Below are 17,975 nucleotides of genomic sequence, written 5' to 3' on the forward strand. Positions count from 1 at the left end.
GGGGGTGGGGGGGGGGAGGATTTCAGAGGACTTTGCTTCTGTAAATCTTTATTTAATTGACTTGATCGAATTTCTCAAGATCTATCTCTTAAGAATTAACAAAGCACGTAAAATACGTAATACAACGCATTCCAAATGAATGTGTATATGGTAAAAATTAGTGAAGAAAAATGTACGCAATTCTAATGCTATGCTCAAACCTTATACATTTATATACAATTCGAATGATTCGGTTGTGAAAAGACGATATTAAATAAAATCCCTTTTGGGTTGGACAATTTAAAAATCATAACAAAGAAATTGTTTGTGGAATCTGAGAAAATTTTATCTATTTGCATAGCTATATATCACAATTTTAAAATATAGAGTTGGCGAATTAAAAGCAGAATTTAGAATAAAGAATAAGAATTAATATATCTACAAGACAGCATTGAAAAGCTTATGTAACCCCAACCCATTTCTTTACTGTATGGATACTAGTACTTATCCATTTCAATCTTTTTATTGAGAGATATAGAGATAGATACACAAATTTTCTAAATAACTACTAAAGGCAATATAGTTTCTCGGACCATAAATTTTGAATAAAATGCAACAGGTAAAGTTTACTTGCATTGCAAGAGTTATCTTTCTTTTTGATGTTTGTTGTGGTCGAAATTACCCCGAGGCCGGTCGAAATTAACCCATGCAACATGCTTACTTATTTTTAAACCAATTCATTATTTTTTATGCATTTTTAACTCCTAAAGCAGAAAAATATGAAGAAAAAATCAACCTCAATTACTTTGAATCTTTTTTAAACTAGTACATTTGAAAACAGTCGTGTTTTGTGGATTGAAAGCCACAAATCAGCAAAAGTGGTCGAAATTACCCCACTCTACCCTAGAGTCGGTGTTTAGTATATTTGATTAGATTTCCGGTCATTGGCAGAACCGTCGAAAATGGCGGCGGCTGCACGACTGTTACGAAAATTGGCTCCTGTGGTTAGGACAAACCACTGGCAATCACTTCTTTGTAAAACTGCCACACCAGCTTGGTAGGTTTAAGAAATTGTTAAAATCTCTTCAGAAAGCCTGCTTCTGTTTGTTGAAGTTAAAAGTAATCAATGTCCTTGAGAGCCAAAATATTATTATGTTATCCCGAATTTTCTCGCAGCATATATGTTACGAAACAAAAAGTATTTTAAAACTTGTAGGATTAATTTTTTTGCCGACAACTGGCTCAGTGTTTAATGATTTTAATTATGTTATTGTTAATGTGGGGAACAATTACACAAAGGGTTATTACACTTTAACTTGACTTTTAAATTTGTTTATCAGGTCCATATACAGCTCCAACACTTTTAGAACTCTTCAACTTTGATTGCAATTGCTCTAATTGAGACACATTTTGGAAAGCAATTTTTTCATGCATTGTTTTCAGAACAGTTTAAAGTTGAAAACTATCAATACACCAAAGTTTGATTTTTTTACAGGCTGAAAAAAATGCTCATTTATAGAAATAATACTGATTTAGTTGCTAAACAAAGTTACTTTGAGTAGATCAATAAAGCTATGTAAGCAATCCATGCTATGTAGCTATATTAAGTGATTGTACTGGACTTAATTTTATGTCCTAATTTTTTTTTTTTTTTTTTTTTTTTTTTTTTTTTGATTGCAAAACCAAACATTGTTTAATTAATACACCTGATATTGTTGGCATTTATTCATGGTCTACTACAACTTATAACCCACTAACAACCATAAACAAACATCTCAGCAACCTTTCATACTTTTAGGAACTGATGTCTAATTAAGATAATCAAATGAATGCAATTCAGATACATGTATGTTCACTTTAATACTCTATAGGATTTTTATGCAGGGCTAGGCCATCAGGGATAATGAATCTTAATTGGGCAAATATAAAACTCACCAACTGTGATATTATAACTGATTGAGAATATATTGACGGTGCGACTGTTAGGGTGAGTGCAGATACCTTTTCCATGTTTTCAGTGTACTGTTTATAAACTGTATATAGACCCGTCTATTCGAACCGCACGTGACATTTGGTTTGTCTAAACTCTGACATCACAAGACATCATATTTAGGTTGCATTACCAAACCGAAGCCTGAACAGTGCTGATTTTAATGAAGAATGTTTTATTTACTACTTTATCTGCATTATATCCATTAAATCAATACGAGTTTATTTTTTGTTGAACTTTTGTTGTATTCTCGCAAGAACATAGTTTTAACAAGCGATGCATTGTGGGTCCAGAGTTACTAAGGAAACAGATTCTATTGAATGAATGTGCATTAGTCCAAATTTTCTCTTTGCCCAGGCCTTTTTAATGATTTATTATCCCAAAGAGACACACATCTCTAATTGTTCAGGTTTTTGTAGTTGGGGCATGATTAGGGGGAGTACACATTGAAGCTTGAGCATATAACCCTCACATTTAAACTTCAATGCTCTACTGAAGTAAACCTGTTAACTCACTAGCTAGAGCTACACTGTGAAAGGAGCAAAACCACTGTCTACATAAAACTCTTTTACAACTTGTCTTAAAATTCTATTACAACTTGTCTATAAACTCTGTTACAACTTGTTTGGCCATATTGGTTGATTGTTCCAAATTTTTCGAAGGTTGCAGATGTGAGTGAATTTGCTTTATAAGAGAAGAAAAGATTTTATTTGAATTTAATTTCTAAAAAGTGTACAAATATAAATTTGTTTGTGACACTTACTGATTTCTGTAAGTACAAAATTCACTTGTTCTTGGAAAAGTTCCAGTTTTGATCAGACTTGTATATCGTTTAAAGCCAGGTTCGGTTTGCTGGGTCTGCAAGATGGGATCCACTTCAAGATCCAGAGTGGATAGAGAGACTTAACCAGCCAGTCTTATATCCAGATCCAGAAATGTCCAACTGGCATCCACCAGAACGTGAGTATTTGTGATTATGTCTAAAAGACCTATTTGGTTTGTGCAAAACAAAAATAATAAACCACAATTTTGCCATTCAAGTTGAATGACGATATTGTGGTTGAATCAAACATGGATACTTAACTTACTTACTTAAGGGACCAGCCAAAACTTTGTCTTTAGTTCTCTCACAAGGCAGACAGATAACTTGTAGAGTTTTTAAAATAAAGTCATACTAGACTTTGACCCGTGCGTGCACGGCTTGACATTGTTATGAATGCATCCATGTGCATATCGGACATTTACAAAATAGATACATCGACACATTCATATTGTAAGGTACTTTTGAGATAAACAATGAATGTGAATATAATTTTTTTTTTTTTTTGATTTTTTTTTTTGTTTTGTTTTGTTTGTTGTTGTTGTTGTTTTTTTTTGCAAAATTGTTGTGTAACGGCGTAGCGCAGAATGGCTTTGATCACCAGTTAGCTATAAATCAAGTCCTGAGTTAGAATCACACCGGAGCTTACATAAATTTCACCTTTCCAAACAAATTTAATAAAAGAAATTATGGATATTTATTGAAAATATGGCAACAACAAAGAGTTCAGCACTGCTGATACATATCAAGCAAAGTAATGAAAATGAAGAAATGTGCTAAACTGGTATTTTTACACAATCGGTTATTAAACTAAAGGTGTATAAAAATTTTGTAACAATTTTAACACTGCAGGTCTCAACTTGTTCAAAATACATGTATGACCTCAACAATAAAAGAGTTAAGCACTGCTTATACATATACTTTATATATACACAAGTAATAGACATGTATATAATCTGTTAAAGCAGAAATGAAAATGGACAAATGTGCTACACTGGTATTTTTACACAATTTAGCAGATGTGAAGCAGAACAGATTATCTTGCAAATACCCCCCCCCCCCCCCCCCAAAAAAAAACATACTGGTTGTTCAAGAGATCATAATAAAAATTAAGAATATCAAATGTACTTTATATATGATGTAAGAAAATGCTCTCATGATTGTCTGTTTTGATAAAAATTAATGTGATATCCTTGAATTAGTACAGTATAAAATATATGGGAAACATAAATTATCATTATTATTAGATAAACCAAGCTTAGTAGGAAAGAAGGAACTTGAAAGTACTTCTTGCTGCAATAATGAAGCCTTTTCCTGGGGGAGGGGGGGGGGGGTACAACTCTTTTTGGATCATACAATATCATTTCCATTTTTTAAATGAAATCATACAATGTAATCAGAAACATTTTAAAATAAATGTTTCTGATGTAATTATTCAGAGCATAATTTTTTCCAAAATATTTAGTAAAGTTTGAGTTTACTGACCTTGACTGATTTTATTTTGGGACAGCCAATGAGAATTTGGGAGCGGGATCTTGAACTGAATATGGGAATTTTTCTTACTTCGCACATAAATAATGCAGCAAAAATAAAATACATACCTCATAAACATTGATATATCTGTTTAGCGATAACAAAAGGTAATCTACTGCAGTATTAAACGTTTTCAATCAAAAGTCATGCATTACATCACTTGAGAACTGTCATGGCTGCTGAAGAAGACAACTTGTTTTTACGCTGGTGTATTTTTTCTTGTGGCGATTTAATAAAGCGTTAGTTTGTTTGCTACGATTAAATATAATTCATTTCATCAATGAATAAATATTTTTTATGATCTTAATTTTGTCCCACCTCATAGTTTTGAGATTTACTATATGCATGGATTATATTTTACAAACGATCGATAAGAATAGCTTCATTGATAGAATGAAGAATGAAGACTGTACGGACCACAAGGGCTGACTTCAGACTACCTATCAAGCGTAGTTACCATGACAACCTTTACATATTTAAAAGAACAAGGAATCAAATATTTCTTTGCTCTTAGTTTATGTTTCATATTTACCGCGTTATAAATTTCAGCAGTGAAGGTAATAGTAAACATGGCGAACAAATTCAAGTTGCAATCATTTAGACACATTTCAAATTGAAAATATCGGTTATATTGACGTTATTTAATTACTTCGATTTATTTCAAAGTTAAGAAATGAAAATAATGTTATTGTAATTTTTGGCGGAAAAAGAATGCCTACTTCACTAAGATGTGATTCTAGCTGGAGTTGTAACACCCCCCCCCCTTCACCTCAAAAAAGCATAAAAGAAAGGAAAGATAAAAGAAAATCGGGTAGTTACATTAATATTGCTCCTACGATCATGAGCTTTTTGCCCCCGTTGAGATGGCCAGAGACATAAAGAACATATAATAAATGTGTCTCCGAGATGGCGAATGATTATCCACGTGGCCACAATATCACATTTATATGGATAAACTCAGAAAGATAATACAAATACGTGTAAATTTTCATTGAAAATTTGCTATATATTCTGTTCATATATATTTATGATTTCTTATTTTCTTATTTCTTATTAGAAAAATTATAAAATAACAAATATATATATCTACTTAGTACTTCTTTTGTCTTCTCTGATTTGAACACAGTGATATAGCGTGAATGTAATGCGCGCACGCAAGATTGTAAAATCCAAGAAAATCCAGATGATTTCCGGAATTTTTTGTGGAATTTTCGTTGATTATTAATTAGCGAAGGCTAATTGAGAAAAAATAAAAACAAATTGGTAATCTTCAAGTACCAATTATGTTTAAAATATATAAAACAAAAGACAGTACTCTTCTGATTTATCGGTATTAAAGGCCCCAAATTCAAGTCTATTATTTTAATATAGTAGTATAGATGACAGTAAATCATGTGATAATAATGTAAGTACTGTCTAATAACGTTTCTGCTGACATGTGTCAACTCTGTTCTGATATATCACTTGGAATGAACATTGTACAAACAATGGATCTCCATGTTAGATTTGAATTAGAGAGACATTTTAAATATACCCTAATAAGTATATTACAACAATGTGTACTGACAACAAAAGAAATCATGAAGTTGGTGGAGATTTATACATGTACATGTATGCATTTTATTATTTTTTATTTGGGGGGGGGTCTAAACCTAAATACTTCATTTATTAATAGCTCTGTAGTTTTTGAAACAGTGTTTCAATGATTACTCTTGAAGTATACTTAATAATTATATAAATGATCTTATAGGGGATGTGGATGACATTGATTTATCAGTCTCAAACTTCACATTAAACTTTGGACCTCAGCACCCTGCAGCTCACGGAGTACTGCGGTTGATAGTTACACTACAGAATGAGGTAATGTTATCTCACATGATGTACATGTATTACAATGATACAGAATGTAGTGTATGATGAATGAGTTTACTCAGTGTTGAAAATCAACATGAACAAATATCTGTTAGACAAAAAAAAAAAAACACACACACACACACACATGAAAAATTACATTACAAGTATTGTTTGAAATGAATGAATGCAAAAGAAAGGATAAATTGTCTTATTACTGTAAATGTTAATTTAAAAATAAATTGAAATGTCTGTGTTTTTGTTGTAGACTGTTATTAGATGTGATCCACACATAGGATTGCTACACAGAGCTACAGAGAAATTAATTGAGTATAAGACATACACCCAGGTAAAAATATCAGCAAGGAAAAAAGAAGAGTCATTTTCTAAAATAAATATAGTATTAATTCTGTAGCTGGAAAAAATATGCAGCACTTGATCCCTCATTTTAGGTCTTAGTAATGATAAAATTTTATTCACTGGACCAACTGACATGCTGTTTACTGTTAAGGGCGATAAAACTCATATTGGGAATTTTTGCTGTATTCACATTCTTAATAAATTTGGGAATTCAACAAAAGTGAATACTATAATTTATTTGCATAAAGGTCTCCTCTATAAATCAAAAAATTACAATCAATCAAACCAAATATTAGCCCAAATTCAAATATATAACAGTAAGATGTTAAAGAAAAAAATATACAGCTGGAATTTTAAACTCCATGCAGCACTTGTTAATTTAACTTATTAAAAAAATTTAGAGATCCATAAGTTATGGACTTGTAAGTTGTAAATTATGGACCTGTAAACTGTATTTAAGGACCCTCTTTACACTGATGAAAAATGTTTTTTGGACATTGAGAAAACAGGGTTAGAAACTCCCAAAAATTACAACTCGCAAATAATTGCGAGTACCAAGAAAGTGAACTAGCAATTTTGTAAGACTACTTGCAATTTTCATATAAAGTTAAATTTATATAAATTAAATACATGTAACTTAAGGAAAAAGTAACTACTGTACAATACACAAAATACAACTACAGTGTGACTTTTGTTTAAATTACTGATTTAAATCAAAAGCATTGTGTTCTGTCATATTATATAATTTTGCTACAGTTTCAATGCAAAAAAAATCAACACGCAAGTTTTTGCGAGTTACCTAATTTTTAACTCGCAATTTGGGAATTCTAACTCGCGTTTTGCGAGTTGGATATAGTGAATTTCAAACCCTGAGAAAATTATATAACATAAAGGAGGATATTTTGAAATTAACTAACTCATTTTTAATATAGGGAGCGTGCCTTTTTTATGCAGGAAAAATCTTCAAAGACAATGAAGTAATAGAAAAGAAAAATTGCCTTCACTTACTCAAATGGATAAAATACATGCAAATAAAGTTTTCAAATACTCTATCTTGGTCCAATATAGAATACTTGGACTTATTTTAAATTATGTGATACAATTCAGATAACAATTTATTTTACCTATATGTCAAATGGTGGGTCAGTCTAATTCCACAAAAGTACCCTGAAAATAGGGTGCAGTGTAGAGAGGGTCCTTAAAGTGTTTTTTTTTCTTACCTTTTGCTTAAGAAGCAGGAAAAGAATCGTCATTCTGCCTGTGATGAAAATCTTGAAATTTCATTGGTCAAGAAGAATACTGTATTAAACCATATTATGCTGCCTGCCTACATTATATTGTTAATGTGCCTCCTCCCCATGACCTACTCACCACATATCAAATCAGTATACTCCCTCCATGTGCCACAGTGTCCAGATCATATTCAGTATGTTGTTTTCATTTGAACACGCAAGGAACTTAAGTGATGTCACATAAGCATTAAACAACGTCACAATGTAAACAATTGTTACGGAATGGTTTGCTTAACTCAGAGAAAATGAACTTTATAAAAAAAAATTTTTGACAGGATAAATTTGTTATGTAGACACTTAGAGAGGTAATGAAGAAATATAAATTATGGGGTCCTTGAAAAAATGCATATTGGGCTCAGCTTACACCTGGCCCAATATGCTTTTTTTTCAAGCACCCCATATATTTCTGTATTACCCCTCTAAGAGTCTACATAACTGATATTATACTAGGGATTTGACAATATACCAGTATACTGCAAAAACACAAAAAATCATACCATATTGTGGTACAAAAACCTTATACCTCAGTAACGTGTATCACAATATATACTGAAATGCAAAAGAAACGCAACATCCTATTTTAGGGGGAAATATTATATATAGGATATAATTTTGTATCTAAAAAGTAAGGACATCTTCAACTTTGTAAATATGGATAATTTAACAGTTGAATGATTTTCATACCATAACCGGAAGTTAAGTTTGAGTCTGCTTAACAGAAATGAAAAATTGCATGTTTAACAAAACATTTGGCAATAATATGGGGTTTTAAGGATTTGTATCTGTTCATCATAAGTAATGCAGCAATGTTCCAAAAAATAAACTCTCCTTTCTTTTACCGTAAGTGATGCCAAGGCTTCCTAAAAATGACTTAAGTACGCATTTCCATAGCTCTAGCTGGAACATCTCAAAATAAAGGTGATGGAGAGTTGCAGATGCAAATATGAACCACATCAAGCCTCAACAGGCTCTTACGTATCATTAGCATGAATGACAGTCCTTGGAAGTCCAAGGGTTACTACACTGCATTTGGCTAGAGAAAATTCGACCTCACATCTGAAAAACAGGCATTTAAAAATGGCAAAGAATATTTCTTTTGCTCAGATCTCGAGATTGATGAACCTATTGCATAGTAGAAATCAAGCTGCAACTGTTGTACATGGCAGTCTTGCTCGCTGTAATTGAATGCCCGGGGTGGGGGTGTTATAACATTCATGTGTTATTTTCTAAAATTAAAAGATAATCATTTAACATTTTTATCAAATCTCTGATGTTTTTAAAGCGACTTTTACCTTACTGTATTCATTTTTGAAAATCATTAAATAAAGAATTCTAATATTTGTAGATTAATGCTTGTTGCGTTTCAGTATATAACATTTTAAGGAATTTCTGTTATTTATTTTTAATTTTATCTAATAATAGAGATTTTTTAAATTTGCTATTGCTGTAATTTTTTTTATTGTGTTCTTAGCTTATTAAATGTTATATATAAATGTGTTTTTGAATTTGATGAAATAATCTACAACTTTTATCATTTCCCACCATAATACACAGACATACAAATTATAAAGATGAAAAGTGAAATATCGTTATATGTATCATGATACAGCCCCAGTGTATTATGATATATCATGATACGCTTTAGCTGTATCGTTACACTCCTACATTAAACCTTGCACAAACGTTGTTATCTGTATGTAGCTATGGGTCAAATATACAGTGTTTTATACTTGTCTGACATAACTGTTCTGTTATCATTGAAATGGTGAGGATAGACAAGAAGCATATTATTTAGAGAAAAATTAGTATGAATGCCATTCCTTTTTATTTCAGGCACTACCATATTTCGACAGATTAGACTATGTTTCTATGATGTGTAATGAACAAGCTTATTCTCTAGCAGTGGAAAAATTACTCAACATAGATGTGCCAATACGAGCCAAGTATATCCGCAGTAAGTGATGACATAGATTTGCCAATAAGAGCCAAATATTTCCACATTATTAAGTAGTGATACAGATATGTTATTAAATAAGTGCCAAATATATCGGCATTAAGTATTGATTCAAATGTGCCAATAAGAGCCATATATATCTGCAGTAAGTATATAGTAACATAGATTTTAGAAATCACTGTCTACGTTGTTGGGTATGCCAGGGCGTCAATGATAGTTGGAAACTTGGGATATTTTAAATAATGGGCAAAGCCCGTTATGCATAAATTATCCCTAAATTATCCCATGTTTCCAACTATCGTTGATGTCCCTGGCATACCCAACAAAATAAACAGTAATTCCTTATATTTACATTTATGTATGAAATAAAATTTTAAATATAAATTAAAAAATGCTGTCTAATAGATTTTAAATACACCCCATGTGAATTTCGATAGTCCCCACCCTCTAAAATCAGACACAAAGACAGCCGCAGGAGATTGACATGCAAATTAGGCTCCTGACCTTTCACTTGGTGAAATTTACATTCATATATAATTAAACCCCCACTCCGAAGGAGAGGGGGGTATACTGTTTTACCCTTGTGTGTCTGTCTGTGTGTCCATGTGTCTGTCAATAACAAATTTTGGTCGCAGTTTTCTCAGCAATTACTCACCGCTGATGCTTGAAATTTTAACACACTTTGTTTAGGCATGCCATATGGTGGGATTAATTTTTGTGAGAATCCGATGACAACTTCCTGTTTTTCCTTGAATCTGTCCATACCATACATAACAAATTTTGGTCACAGTTTTCTCAGCAATTACTCATCGCTGTTGCTTGAAATTTTAACACATTCTTTGTTTAGGCATACCATATGGTAGGATTAATTTTTGTGAGAATCGATATCAACTTCCTGTTTGTCTGTCCGTACCATACATAACAAATTTTGGTCGCAGTTTTCTCAGCAACTATTCATCGTAGATGCTTGAAATTTCAACATGCTCTTTGTTTAGGCATGCCATATGATGTCAACTTCCTGTTTACCGTGCGTCTGTCTGTACCATACATAACAAATTTTGGTCACAGTTTTCTCAACAATTACTCATCGCAGATGCTTGAAATTTTAAAACCCTCTTTGTTTAGGCATGCCATATGGTGGGATCCATTTTTGTGAGAATCCGATGTCAACTTCCTGTTTATCTGTGCATCTGTCCTGGCATACATAACTAATTTTGAGCACTGTTTTCTCAGCAATTACTCATTGCAGATGCTTGAGATTTCAACACACTCTTTGTTTAAGCATGCCATATGGTGGGATTAATTTTTGTACAAATCTGATGTCAACTTCCTGTTTATCTATGCGTCTGTCCGTACCATACATTACAAATTTTGGTTGTAGATTTCTCAGCAACTACTTATTGCAGATGTTTGAAAGTTTAGCAGACTCTTTGTTTTAGGCATGTCATATGGTTGGATTCATTTTTGTATGAATCTAATGTCAACTTCTTGTTTATCCCTGTGTCTGTCCAAAAATGAACTTGTGTATTCACATCAGAGCGGGGGTATTATTAGTGAGCATTGGCTCACAGACTTCTTGTTATCAAGAAATCAACTCACCTAACTTTCAAAGAGTTATTATTGAGAAAACAATTAGAAATATAAATATTTGCTAATAAGAGCCAAGTATATCCTCAACAAACATTACAACCATTATACAGTATATTATCTTTTAAATTGTGACATTGTTAACATATTTAGTACTGTCAGTATACCTGGGATGAAATTAGTTGTGAAAAATAGTGAAAAAATTTGACCAAAAATCCCAGCAGGTTTTGGATTTCTTCTTTCTTTTTTCTACAGCCATGTTTGGGGAGATTACCAGGTTACTGAATCACTTGATGTCGATAGGCACACACGCTCTGGATGTAGGAGCCATGTCACCTTTCTTTTGGCTCTTTGAGGAGAGAGAAAAGGTGAGCTGCATAAAAAAAATCATGTTTCATCAGTCTTCCTACAAAGAAGGTTATATTCCTGTCTTATTCACATTTATAGATTGCTTTATGTTTCATGTGGTGGTGATCTTTTTCCTTACTTTCTAGTCTGCTGAGATAAGAAATTGAAAAACAAAATTAAAAAAAAACTTTTTTCTGGCATTTTCTGGAAATACATGTATTTGAAAAAAAAAGTTATATGCCAGTATGTAACATTTTTTCAAAGTGATTCAAAAATTTGAAATTCAATAATGTTTAAAATTTCTCCCCCTCTCATTCTAGTTGATGGAGTTTTATGAACGGGCATCAGGTGCCAGAATGCATGCTGCATATGTTAGACCTGGAGGAGTGGCTCTGGTAAAAATTTACATCAATTCAAAATGCAATTTATCATTGTTCTGATATCAACTTTATATTGTATTTAGATAGGAAAAAGAAGACATGCAGTTCTCAAATGTATAATACATGTATTTGAAATGAGATCCATTCCATTTTGCAGGACCTTCCACTTGGATTGATGGATGACATTTATGACTTTCTCACAAAATTTAATCTGCGTTTGGAGGAACTTGAAAATGTGTTAACAGAAAACAGGATCTGGGTTAGCCGAACAATGGATGTCGGAGTAATCAGTGCTAAAGAAGCATTGGATTATGGCTTCAGGTCAGACTTAGTTGGATGAATTAATTTTGTTCTTTTCAGAGTAATTTTGTTGTGGACGAGACATACCTTATGTAAAATAATTTTGCAGAGAATAGCGTACTTGTAATTCATGAGATGAAATACATGATGTGTTTTATTGTTAGTGGAGTCATGCTTCGAGGCTCTGGAATTCTATGGGACTTAAGAAAGACCCAGCCGTATGATGCTTACGACAGAGTGGAGTTTGATGTACCTATTGGTATCCATGGTGACTGTTATGACAGGTATCAAAATTAGTAACATCGGTGCCCAGAGAGGGATTTTGGATTTTCTGTCTTATCAGTCAACTAAATAAACTTTTTTTTTTTTCAAATTTCATACAACATGATAGCATTCCAGTTCCTGATTTTCAATTATTGTTGAATTTGCAGATGTATCTTATTATATCAATAGTGCATGTTTTTGAGGATAACAGTTGAAATTGACACCCCTCGCAAAACTGTCAACCTCCACTGATGTGTCTGTTGACAATGTTTTCTCTCTGGGTGTCAGTTTCAACTATTACCCTCAAACACATGCACTATTTATTTTATTTTACCGAATGTCTCATTGATATATGATGATGTTTTGTTATATCTTCACTCTCAAGCATTTTTCGTCTGTTGCTTGTTGTTATTCAGATGCAAGCTTTGATATCAGTTTATTTGTCAAATTTCAAATGCAAAACTGACATGAGAAATCTATGTCAAAACATATGCACATAAATTAAATATACATGTGACATTATCGTTGTGTTACCTGTGGTCTTGTCGAGGGTAAAATTTCAATTGTTAAATGCATCTAAACCAATCAGATTTTATTATTAACATAAAAGTATAATAAGCTAAATTGTAATTACAAATGATTGAAGCAGCATTCATCATGCGATTTTAATGTTGCATACTACGATAGTCTTGGTAAGAATTTTAATTTTGTGACATTAACAAATGATGTCAGGATGTAGATTATTTAACCAGAAACAAGAATAAATAATGCTTAGTATTTCAATTGCAATTAATTGTATGCAAGTCAGGGTGATACCACTGTGGACCATTTTAATCCCCCACATTTGTATCCCCTATAGATACTTGGTTCGTATGGAGGAAATGCGACAAAGCATGAGGATCATCCATCAGTGTATGAACGACATGCCTGAAGGAGAAGTCAGGACAGATGACAACAAAGTAGTGCCACCAAGACGTGCAGAAATGAAGGTGACAGCCACTAGCAAATTGCTGAAGGATATCTCAGGAGTTTGCATATCATGCTTATTTGTTTAGCTTATTTTTTACAAATGTTCTGTTTTTAAAGGGGACAAAAGTGAGTGTCTCAAATATCTTATTTTGCTTGAAACAGGAAAGTATGGAAGCTCTTATCCACCATTTTAAGCTGTATACTGAGGGATATAATGTACCTCCAGGAACAACTTACACAGCTGTGGAGGCACCAAAGGTAATGATGTCATTCCAGAAGTATAATAGCACCACCATTAGGACAATTTAAACAATGAAATGCTTTATGTGGTTGTTAGTATGGAAATTAATGTTGTAGCTATTGCAGAAAAAATACATAAACCAAATTAATGTAAATTTTTTCTGCAATAGCTGCAACGTTAATTCCTATACTAGCAAAGAAAGATATTTCATTGTTTATATTTATGTCTGTATAAATAATATAAAGTATGATTTATTAAGTACAGGTAAACTTCGGTATCTCGACATCGGATATGTCGACAACCTGGGATATGTCGATGTCTGTCCGCGGTCCCGGCAGTATTTACTATATAAATGATTTGCAAAAACTCTGATATGTCGACCTCGGTAATCTCGACAAACCTGGTTATCTCGACGTATATTCACAGTCCAAAGAGCAAAATTTACCCATAGGCACTCCCCAGCTTAATTGTTAAAAAAATATATATCTACTATACTATAAACATAACATAGTAGATATATTTTTTTTACAGTTAAGCTGGGGAGTGCCTATGAATTTACCTGGTATATGTCGACATCGGCAATTTTCTGCTCCACTGAACCTAACTGTTTGTCAGATAGGGTCGCTCGTCACGCACGGACGGCTCTGGGTATCTCGACATCATCAAAAATTCACACCTTTCACACCCATGTTTTGACTGCACGCTGCTTAATTAATTCTGTAGACTGTGTTTGTAGGTGAATCCAAAGCCCCCTCGGCGTCTTTGAGACGTTAATTGCTTAATGTTCAGCTTGGGTAATATCACTGATAAATCTACACGATTCTGCTTAAATTTACAGGTGTTTATTTATGTCGAAACCTAACTTTTAAAATTGAAAAAGATAACTAAATTACAAAGAATAATAAACATATTGAATAAATTCAAACTAAAGAATTAAACGATGTTCTAATAATATTTTGTACTTAAAATGCATTCAACAGGAAATAATCTGATTAACGACACGATTAACCGAATCATCAGTAATTCATGCATCTGTAATATCACTACGTTAGTTTTGATACACAAATCTCTTAAAAAAAATTAATATTAATGCACATTCTTCCTGAATGAAATAAGAAAAAAAAAATACGCATTTAATATGTTTTCGTATCTCGGATGTCGACTTTATCATGTTTATACGGTACGGTTCGAAGTTTATAGAGCACATTTCGTATCCTGTTCTGACAAAAAAGCAAGTAACACGCGAATGCTGGATGGAAAACTACAAAAATTTAGAACGATTTCGATAAAGAGGAAGAACAGGTTTTATAAGTAAGATTTTTAAAAATAACTTCTTATATTTTTAATGAAAATAGAGGGATTGCTGAAATAAGTTGACCTACAGTCTATATTGAAGTCATGTACGTATAATAAGCTTGTTTGGTTATGCAGTGAAATCTTGGACGTCAAGTCTCAACTCTGATATCTCGACACCTCGGATATCTCGACATTTTCCGATGGTCCCGTCGATGTCGAGATAACGAAGTTTACCTGTAGTTAAATATTGTTAAATTGATATGTACCATGTACATCATTGTACATTTCATTGATGGAAGAGCTACTGCTCAAGATATCTATGCAGGTTGCTTGCTAAGAAGTGTTAAAGAATTGATAAATGACAGTGGTTTTCTTAAAAAAAAAAATGAAGGAGATGTACATGTATTTCAGTGGATGTAATTTTTTTTTTTTTTAAAGAAAAGTCCATCTTGTCATTTGCTTTAGGCAATTGGAATCTGTCTACTGCACTAAAGTATAAAAATGTCTTGATTCCTTTGCATCTATGATTAATTTGATGTGTATCATGTAAAAATCTTGTATATTAAAGTTGAAAAATTTATTATAACTTAAAATATGGTAGCTATATGCAATTCTGGAAAAGAAAGTGCACAATCTGTTTCACTTTAAATGGAAAGTAAATAAAGTGTATCTGCATGTGTTATGTATCTGTATCTGTATGTGTTATGTATCTATTTAAGTTCCTGTAAATTTACACATCTGTCAACAATAACATATTCCTTCATAATGATATCAAAAACATTGATAAGAAATGAAGATTGAAATAATATCTAATGCAGTACCTGTTTATTAATTTTTCAGAATTTCATCCCTTACTCCTACTTTTTGTTTACTTGTCTTATTACAGGGTGAATTTGGTGTTTACCTAGTCTCAGATGGAACCAACAAGCCCTACAGATGTAAAATCAAGGCCCCAGGATTCGCTCATTTGGTAAGTCCACTACTCTACTCCGAATTTTATGTATTTAGTTATATGTATAATATATACATACAAATATAAAACAAGCCCCCAGGATTTGCTCATTTGGTAATTCCACAATTTTACTCCAAATTTTATATATTTAGTTATACTATACTTAATATTCTCTGCCTCAGCAGAAGTAGACCTGTTGTATGAATTCTAATAACAAGAAAAGGTTTCAATGAGGAGAGTGTGTTATTATTATTATGTGTACATGTATTAGTATTATTATTAATATTTGTGTGCAACAAAATATTTGGAGTTCTAATCTAACCTCTCAAAGCAAAGGATCAGTAAGCAATGTAATTTTGACATTCATATAGATACAAATCAACTGACTCGGGTATTATTTGAATAACAAAATGACAAAATGACACATGTATCATTAGGAAGAGTTGGCAACTGCTATAATTTAAGTAATGCATATAAAGATGGGACAACTTTCAGCGCTTCAGCATTTATTGAGGGCATAAACATGTTAACGTCACTTTTAAGAGCTTTAATTACCCCCAATAGATTAACCAGTTTTGAATTTGTAATTAATTACCATCATACTGATCAATTGATGCTTAACCATTTCCTAAATAAAATGTAGTTTGATTTATAGTATTTCAGTTCTTCACTTTCTATTCTTTGCAGGCTGCTTTGGACCATATGGCAAAAAATCATTTGATTGCAGATCTTGTGGCTATTATTGGTAAGTTATTGATCTTTAAGTAATGCATGTGTCCAACAACTGTTAAGAATTGTCCATTTATTGCCAAAGTATGGTGCTTTGAAATGGTAGAGTGAGGTCAATATTAACACAGATGGCTCTCTCACCTAACCACCAGATTCATTAAATAGTTTTTCAGCTGATGACATTTTCACATGTACTTACTTTTGTTATTGATTTGAACAGGGACATTGGATATTGTGTTTGGAGAAGTGGACAGATAGAGGGATGATTCAACACTGTGTACACTTTTAATTTATTGTGTAACAAGACTTGACACTCTTGCATTTCAAACACTAAACAAGTAATTAATGACAGATTTATATCTTTTGTGCAGATAATGCTGTAAAATTATTAAGTTATAATAAAATTGTTTTTAGAATTTTTGTATATGTTTTGAAAAGAAATACTTTTGAAAAGATTTTCATAATTACACTGTACATGGAATGGAAGATTATGGTTAAACTGCATTTCACTGGGTCTAACCATAGCCTGTATCTGACAGAATTCAGGGTGTTAGTCTGACCTTTACAGCGTCTAATTTTTTTCTAATAAGGTGAGCAATCGATTAGTATGAAGAACTTATTTTTTTTATCAGTATGAACTGGGATGTTACAGCATTGCACTATTGACAGTGATCCAAGGTATTGAATGGTAACATACTGAACAAGATTATATAGATCAATGATTTTAAACCCAAACTCTTCATGAGCATTTTTGTAAAAAAAACTTCTGTAAAAGTATAATCAAGGCAGTTGGGCAAATTCTGAGGAAACTCCATAAGATAGCTTTATCATTAGTAATGCAATCTCTACGTGTTTTAAGATTTATCAATTCTGAATTTCATAAGTTCTGGAGTTGAACTGGTGTTGGTTGAAAGTAGTAAAATGACTTATTTATGACCATGAAGTTTTAGAAATTATTACTCTCACTATGGGGACATTAAACAGAGACCAAAGAATTCTGAAATCAATGCATCCAGTATTGACAAAATACCAGGTTATTTAATTGCCCTGCAAATATATTGTATAATATTGAGTATGAAATAATGCTTCTTGCATTTAAATCCAGACATGTCACTTAGCCATAATTGTCA

At 32.3% G+C, this 17,975-nt stretch overlaps 1 protein-coding gene across 1 annotated transcript; it reads left to right on the forward strand.

Annotated features, from left to right (window-relative positions):
• The first annotated feature begins 904 nt into the window (after positions 1-904).
• Positions 905-17,261, forward strand: LOC133173062 (NADH-ubiquinone oxidoreductase 49 kDa subunit-like). Its single transcript, XM_061307976.1, has 14 exons — positions 905-1,036; positions 2,808-2,929; positions 6,073-6,182; positions 6,442-6,522; positions 9,659-9,779; positions 11,622-11,734; positions 12,035-12,109; positions 12,252-12,415; positions 12,559-12,678; positions 13,518-13,647; positions 13,790-13,885; positions 16,051-16,134; positions 16,804-16,861; positions 17,066-17,261. The coding sequence occupies exons 1-14, from the start codon at positions 942-944 to the stop codon at positions 17,101-17,103; spliced, it is 1,407 nt and encodes a 468-aa protein (XP_061163960.1). The 5' UTR covers positions 905-941; the 3' UTR covers positions 17,104-17,261.
• The last annotated feature ends 714 nt before the right edge of the window (positions 17,262-17,975 follow it).

Source organism: Saccostrea echinata, unplaced genomic scaffold (genome assembly GCF_033153115.1).
Source record: "Saccostrea echinata isolate AGI-Se365-2 ecotype Australia unplaced genomic scaffold, CSIRO_AGI_Sech_v1 ptg000056l, whole genome shotgun sequence".
NCBI lineage: Eukaryota > Metazoa > Mollusca > Bivalvia > Ostreida > Ostreidae > Saccostrea > Saccostrea echinata.

What these genes read in the sequence shown, in the direction of transcription:
- LOC133173062 (XM_061307976.1), top strand. Translation starts at nt 942, where the DNA reads ATGGCGGCGGCTGCACGACTGTTACGAAAATTGGCTCCTGTGGTTAGG. An exon ending in TAGTTACACTACAGAATGAG is followed by an intron (nt 6,183 to 6,441) that starts GTAATGTTATCT and finishes TTTTTGTTGTAG; the next exon opens with ACTGTTATTAGATGTGATCC. An exon ending in CAAGACGTGCAGAAATGAAG is followed by an intron (nt 13,648 to 13,789) that starts GTGACAGCCACT and finishes TGCTTGAAACAG; the next exon opens with GAAAGTATGGAAGCTCTTAT.